At 52.0% G+C, this 7,860-nt stretch overlaps 1 protein-coding gene across 1 annotated transcript in view; it reads right to left on the minus strand.

Annotated features, from left to right (window-relative positions):
- Positions 1 to 5,763: 5,763 nt before the first annotated feature.
- LOC104469323 (breast carcinoma-amplified sequence 3-like) overlaps positions 5,764 to 7,860 on the minus strand; it is a 234,588-nt gene continuing 232,491 nt past the window's right edge. Inside the window, exon 13 of the mRNA XM_010083784.1 lies at positions 5,764 to 5,912. Within this exon, the coding sequence (XP_010082086.1) occupies positions 5,764 to 5,912 (149 nt within the window). The remainder of the gene's footprint in view (positions 5,913 to 7,860) is intronic.

Genomic DNA, 7,860 nt, shown 5'->3' on the forward strand with positions numbered 1-7,860 from the left:
TGACACCGTGGACTACCAGGAGCTGGAGTCTCGTGGTCCGGCCACCCGCTGGGTGGGACAGTGGCATCACTCCCACATGACAGCTGGACTTTCCCCTTTCGACAGCAAAAGGAACAAAACTCAACGTACCTTGAGAGGTGGCTGCAACGTGGACATCCCTCGTGTGGGACCAGAGGCCGTGGGATGTGCCTGGTCCCCGCTGCCGTCTCCTGCCCATCCCAAGGAGGGGTTTGGAGGGGGGGTGCAGGGTAGGGAGGGATGCAGGGCACAGGGCTGGCTCCTCGCCCCCAGCTGCAGGTGCTGCCTCTGGTTTTCTGCTTGAACGACGCCATGGGTCTGAACAGGGCTCATAACCTTCAGCCCGCAGCGAAACCCTGCCAAAGTCCTTTCCCCAGGTTGTTCAAAAACGAAGGCGCTCACCCATCGGTTCCCCCCAGGACTGTTGGGTCCGGCACATCGCGGGGGCCAGCGAAATGCCATGGTCCCCCCCTCCTTGCTGGGGGATACTCCCTCCAAAACACATCGGTGGGTCCCTGTCCCCCCAGCCCTGAGGTGTATTTAAGTGAAGACACAATCCCTTCTTCCCCCATCCTGCTTCCATGGCGCGGAGCGGGAGCAGAGCCCCAGGAGCCAGGAGTTCTCACCTCCCCAAAAAGGGGCCGGAGGGAGAGGGAGCAGGGTGGGAGCGGGATCGGTGCCCGGCTGCTGCATGGGCACGGCTGGCACCGGCCTTTTATTACCGTCCTATAATAATATTGTAAATACTCACAGGGAAGTAATTACATCCTATAAAAGAAGCAGCAGCCTGTGGTTTGAGCCAGGACCAGTTCATGACACTCATTTTAAAGAGACGTTTTGTGTCTTGTTTATAGATTAGATTTTAACCTGACAACCTTTTAACATTGTATTAAATTAGAAATTAACTTCGTATGACTGCTCACCGTATAATTGACCTACTGATAGGCTGAGCGCTAGAGAATAGTTAAGATACCTTTCAGACGGCAAAGTTCCCAAGAATATTCAGAGCCTCCTCCTTGATCCAGACCAGGGCTTTGCTATTAATTAGTATTTATGGCCAGGTGGCAGAAACGCTTCGTGAGGAGCGAGGGCTGCTGGGGAGCAGCATCCCTCCTGCGCCATGCTGGGATGAAACCCGACGGGATGGGGGTCAGGCTGCAAGCCCCCGACCCTGCCCGTTGCAGCGACCACCCAGCAAGGCCAGTGGCCGCCCTCCCGCCGTTGCCCCAGCCAGAGCTGCCAGGAGATGAACCCGTCGGGGATGGAGCTTTGAGAGAGCCGGGTGCTGCAAGGCACTGAGTGCACACGGGGAATCGCTGAGCATCCGCAGTTCCCAGCAGCTCCCCGGCAGGGACGGGGGAGCGGCACGGCGGGAGCCTCTTGTCTCCGGTGGACTCTGTTCTCGCCAGCTCTGCTCCTGCAGACGGAGAGCACAGAGCTCAGAGAGGGGTTCGTGCAGTCACCAGGACAGAGGCGCAGCCGCTGCAGACACGCGCTTGTCCCAGTGCCTTTTCCATCTGTGAAACAGGCCAAGCAGTGGATTCAATTATTTTTTTCCTAGCACACAAGCCACTAATCATTTACCCCTCATCTCCACAACTTTTGTTCCCATTTTATCCAATTAAAATTCAGGGGGAAAAAAAAAAGTTTCATTTTCTCTTTTTGCAATCACAAAGCCCCATCTCAGCTCCGTTGGCTCGCTAATTGTAAGCACTCAGATGGCCGGGTTTAAAGTTACACTTAGCAGCTGTGAAACATTAGGGTGAAGTGATTACAACCTACTGGAGGATACCGAACATTTTTACAATATCTCAGGAGCATAAGGGAAAGACAACAGGAAATGGCGCAAACTTTCCTACCCTGCACAGCAACAAGGCAAGAGCGCAGAAGCGAGAAAATAAAACGTAGAGGCGCAGACGTGGTTTGGATCCTCAAAAAGTTCCTAAGGAAGGTCTGGTGAAAGCACTGTGGGTTCACCCCCTTGCTCAGGGGGTCAGAGGGGACGGGGAGCCGCATTCGGGGATTTCACAGCTGCACTTTGCAGCAAACCCCTCCTCCAGGCTCTCCGTTGGGGACGGAGGTCTCGGTGGTATTTTGTCCTTGGTCGCTTCCCCTCGCTGGCCTTTGTCCCAGCCTCACCGCCAGCAAACATCGTCCTGGGCTGGACACCCTGGAGCGTGTAGATGGGCAGAGGATGGGGTTCATCAGCTCACCCTGGGCAGAGCATTGTGCTCCATTGGGGCTGAGCTTTGACAACAAAGCAAACGGAGCCCGAGCCCCACGCGCTCTGCAAAGCACCGGGAAACACTGGTTAAGCCCAGGCCCTGGACTAGGTCTGAGATTTGATTTCATTTGAACTACAAGCTGTCACATTTGGAGAACCTTTTGACTTTCCCCTTCTTTTCAAACAGCGAAACGTTCCCCTCACGTGACTTAAGCGCGCTACACGCGTGTGTTTATTACAGAAACCAGGGTAGGATAAGAAAGCAATATTTCATGTTAATTCATGAAATCTGAACTCAACTTTTAATAGAAGAGCTCCACTTTATGCGCAGAGTGATATACAGTCCGCCCCGCTTTAAATGAGACATTGTGCCTTTTGAACTCCGCAGGAGGCTGCTGCTTACGACTACTGGAAACAGTTTAGAGACCTGCGAGCCCGGCGTGTCTTTTGGGCTCTTTTCGAGCCCGTGGTTTATATCATGGCACAACATTCTTGCCGGGCTGCCTGCTACCGCTTGCCAGCTGCTGCGTTTGAAAATCCAGCATTTCAGAAACTCACCTGGATTATTTCCACAACGATGGGAGACACTCGTCCAAAATCCCTCAAAGACCATGAGCCTCTGGCTATTTTTGCTTGAAGTGGGGTTTGGATCCAGTCCCTAGACTGAAAACGCGGTTGCATTAAAGTCGGGGGCAAACCTCCCTTAGGAGCAGCTTCTAGACATCATCACGGAGCAGCGATGTTCTCTCCCGGTGCCTGAAAAGAGTATCGCTGCTGAGGTTAAGGCAGAGGAAAGGTGGTGTTGCAGAAAATCACGGGGCACCCAGCTGGAATGGGGGCTAAAGGCAGGGGCCATGGGTGGGAGCAGAGTAAGGCAGACATGGCGGGGACACGTTGAATCAGACCCTATAGAGTTATCACTGAATCAGATCCTATAGAGGTATAACTGAATCAGATCCTATAGAATTATCCTTGAACCAGACCCTATAGAGTTCTCGTTGGACCAGACCCTACAGAGTTCTCATTGCAACACACTCGCTTTTCCCTGGCTCACTGAAGAGCTGGAACTCGGTGGTTATTCTGCTGGGTCATCTGTGAAAGTATAAAATTAAAGTTAAATTAGCCAACTCATAGCAGTGCTTTTTTTTTTTTTTTTTTTTTTTTTCCCCTAAGCTGTAGGCTTTCTTAACAGTTTGGCTGCAGGGCTATCAACAGCAGGGAATGTAGGACATTCTTTTCAACGAACCAGACTGAAAATATTTTGGTACAGCCCCAGTTTGTGGGGTTTTTTTTTCCTCCCCCCCCCACCTTTAAACAAAACATCCTGATTCAAAGGAGCTTCTTGCAGACCGGGAATTTCCACATGGCCGTATTGCAGCACTTATAAAAAGTGATTTAAAGCCTGCCAACAACAAATACATTTCCAATGACACCACTCGGCGTTATGCGCTGTCCTGCTTCGTGTGTTCAGTAGGAACCAGCGACCGAGCATCGGAGGCAGAGGAGCGAGCGGTTCTTCCCTCCTCTGCAAGAATTTTGTCCCTTACGGTCTCTCCTTGGAAAGCCCGAAAGGAAACAAGCATCCCGGTGACAACACAATCCCTTCTGGATGTGTTAATCTGGATTTTGTTTGAACTTTTGGAGCTGACCTTGGCTTGAACCGTGTTAAAAATCCCGGCTGCTGTGGACTGACGTGACCCTGCGGTCCCACTTCTCCGCGGTGCCAGCCCTACCCGCAGCCCCTCACTTCAAGCCATTATTTTACAGACATAAAAGAACCATAGCATTACAGCAGATCTAGCCAGCGGGCCAGAGCTGTGAGTACTTACTTACAGGCGAACTCTCCTCTGATTTCATCCCAAGGAAGGTTTTTCTTTTTTTTTTTTTCTTGAGAAAGGACTGACTGAAAACCAAGCAAGAAACTGAAATTATTGCTGCAGACTCACAGTTTTTATTAGTGGTTTCCAAGCCTGAAGAGAGAGGGGAAAAAAAAAAAAAGCTTCTGAGGGCTGAATCGCGGCATTGCAATTAAAAAAAACAACAACAAAAATACCAAGCCCAAGACAGAATTTGGTATTTGGTGTTTGGGGCTGGAGGGGGAAGGCGTGGTGGGTTCAGCATCACTCAGCGCGGCTGGTTGAAGCTGTAAGAGCGCGAAAAGATTTGTGGGTTTAGATAGTTTCCTCTCATTGCCATGACTCAAACGGCTCCTATTAAAAACAAGTAGTGGGAAGGAAATTTCATAAGCTGACAGTCCCATCTCACCCTCTGCTTCTCCACACAAGCTGGCCGAGGTGTAGGAATTCGTGCGGTTACTACGTGTGAGCCCTGACGCTTTACCAGCAGAGTTCTGCGGCGCTGGCTGTGACCGCGTGCGTTCCGCAGGGTACGGAGCCTCGCAGAGCCCCGCAGATGCGATCCCCTAACAGGACAGCCGCAGGTGGGTGTCTCTGCTGCCTGGTCCTCATCCCACTGAAATCATCAGGATGAAGAAGCGGAGCCCCGACCAACGTGAGGAGCTGGGGTCAGGCACCCGACCGGAGACGGGTGTTGATTTTCAGAGGTGCCAAGCGGGTGCAAGAAACACCATCCCAGCCTCCCATTGTTACAAATCCTGCCCCTGCACATGGGGATGGGAAAGCAGGGATGCAAAACCAAGCTAGGCTGGCTGCGTAACATCCACTGATGGCTTTAATTAAAGCCCTCAAGTTAGTAAATACGCACGTAATTTGGTCCAGGAAGATACACGACAAAAAGCCAGCCCAGGAACACTCCATGAACATTGCCATTTAAGCAGTTTCTTGTTTAACTTAGATTTATTCAATGACACATGCATTCCTGGACAGATATTTGAGTTCCAATGAACAACTTTTATAACCAAATATGAGAAATTTGCGACTGTAGTTAGTCCATTACCTACATTTCTAAAATACATGACTAGAAGAAAACCAGAGAAATAGAGAGAATTCTTCCAAAGAACCAAAAGAAAACATTTCCATTTGTAATACTCCTGGCATTGATGGGTATCAGTGGGGAAGGAGGGCAGCAAGGAGACGCAATGAGGGAGGAATAACATTATCAACCCTGTCCACAGAAAGTCCTCCAGTTTCCAGTCTCTCCAGTTCATTCGTTAATGCTCGGCACTTCTGCAAATGGCAACAGCTCCTCTGCGTTACGGAGATTCCCTTCATCTCTCAACATGAAAAAGCAGAGGGACGGTTGTGAAACCATGTGCTTGACCGAAAATGGCTTAGAAATATTTCTCCTCAACCAACCTCTTCCTGAACACAGCGAAAAAAAAGAAGCTGCAGAGCTATTGGGATTGAAGACGGAGTCTCTTCATATTGCACAGGAACACAAAGTCAAGGTTTCGTGAGGATGTTTCAGGAAGGTTTCAGAGTCGTCGTTATTTATCAGGGTAACGAGGACCATCCAGCGCGGGTGACGGACACATTGGGATGGTTGAGGCGGAGCAGGGGCTCGTTACCCTGTGCGGATCTCTCCTGGGATGCTCGGCTCGGTTAAGGGAACCCTGTGGGGAAAAGGCTGAGGGGCTGGTTTTCGTTAGTCGGGAGGGGCGATCTGTAGCCATCGAAGTTGCGGGGGATGCTGCCGCTGGTGGAACCCGAGCTGTTACTGAGCGTCTCTATGCTTCCCTCTCGCTGGAGCTCTGCAACAGGAAGAGAGAGCAGGTCCTGGTTAGCATTTCGGATAAACCCGGAGCGCCATTAGACAGCCGCTTTATTGACAAATCTATTGTATCCTTGCTCTAACATTTGCTCATCATCCACCTTTTCCGGGGTGATTTGCCGAGTCACTCCACAGGCATCCCAGCTCCTGGTTCTGCCTCTCTGCCAGGCTCACGGCTCCGCTGAGCCAGAGAGGAGCTGGATGGAGACATTACACGCTGCCCAGCATCCCAACCCCTTTCCTGGGGACAAGGCCACTGACTCACGACACCTCACAACTCAATAGCGGGGATGCTCGTGGCTGCACTGAGCAGGGTGTGAAGGGGACGGTGGCAGCTGATGGAACATCTTTCCTCTGCAGCAATGCTGCTGAGCTGGAGGGGAAGGGAGCGCAGCAGCAACACTGGTTACCGTGTGATTCTCCACCTTGGGAACACCAGGGACTTTCCACAACCCTTTATCCTGTACAAACCAACATCAATAACTTTGCTTTTTCAAGCCAAAGAGAAAACATGCCCTTTTCTTACATGCCTGAGCCGTGCCTCAAAGCAAAAGAGAAAGCAGTCCTGTGTGTCACACACAGCCAGACATCTCCCCTCGCTGACCTCCCAAAGCCTTTACTGCTCCCTAATCTCGAAACACGGGGATTTTTGTGCATGCAGAGCATTGTTTCTACGCTTGAACCCCGTGGTTGCCTCGGTGGCAGCATGCGGCAGCGCGGCTGGGCAGCATCACCCGGCCAGCACTCAGCGGTGGCATGCAGCGGGAGAGCAGGCAGAGCCCCAGGGATGCGGCAGGAATCTTCCCCCAGACACCCTGTGACAGCCCACGAGAAATATTCTGTCGAGCTGCAACATGGTGCTGAGCTCGGCTTCTGTCGGCTGCTCCTGTGCTGGAAGGGACGGGACGGGGAGAGGAGCTTTGGGCAAAGTCCTCTGCTGCCAAGGGGAAAGGAAAAACCCTCTTTGCTGCACGCTGCGGTGTCGTGGAAAAGGGGAAAACCCCCGGAGGAGACAGGCAGCTTCCCCTGACCCGGCAGCGGGGGTTTTGCTCGGATGGAGATGGAAAGGAGCCGCAGACACGGGAGCTGGAGGAGCAGCGCCCACTTTGCTAAATATTACTGCTCCTCTGCTGTTTGCACACCTCTGTCTCCCACCAGGATATTTAAGCTTTTGCAAACACCACAGCAGCCCTTTTGCTGCGGCAGGACTCCACGGTAAGGATGTATCTATGCACAAAGTGCCCAGCAAAAGCAGAACATCAGTTCTTCCCTAAAACAAACAGCATCTGGCCCCAGCATCCTCGGATGCTGCACAGCTCCCGGTTGCTACTTGGGCACCGCAGGGACAGCAGCCAGGAGAGCACATGCCGAGCAAGGGACAGCTCAGGGATTTAATCCTTGATCGTGGAGGTAACCTGCAATGGAGATAATCTGCCCAGGATACACGAAAAACAAATCATCAGGAAACGGGTCACCCTGCAAGCAGCGATGCGAACGACCTCAGCTGGACTAATCACCATTTCTCGCCAGAATTTGGTGAAGGAATGTCCACGTCTAAACCTCTTCATTTTCCTCCCCTCTTTACTCTCCCATGAGATCAGGAAGTAAAAACAGTAATTTAAATCAGAAACGAGTGGCGTATCCCACACTAATACTGCGCTTATCCTGTCTGATTTGGGGCTTTTATCTCCCTCCGCGCACAGCTGGCTTCGGTTAAACGTCCCACGGCAGAGCTCGGGGTGCGGGGCTGCCGGCACTGGGGCTGGCGGGGCGGGGGAGCCGCTCACCGGGTGACTTCGCTCGCTCTCTTTAGGCTATAATTGATTTTCAGGCAAATGTTGTGTTTTCAAGCAACCGTAGCAAAAGAAGGGAGAGAGAAGGAGCGAGGGTGCGTTGGTTCCCCCGCAGTGGGGCTCCTCCGCGGCCGT

The sequence above is a fragment of the Pterocles gutturalis genome, unplaced genomic scaffold (genome assembly GCF_000699245.1).
Source record: "Pterocles gutturalis isolate BGI_N339 unplaced genomic scaffold, ASM69924v1 scaffold8140, whole genome shotgun sequence".
Taxonomy (NCBI): Eukaryota; Metazoa; Chordata; class Aves; order Pterocliformes; family Pteroclidae; genus Pterocles; species Pterocles gutturalis.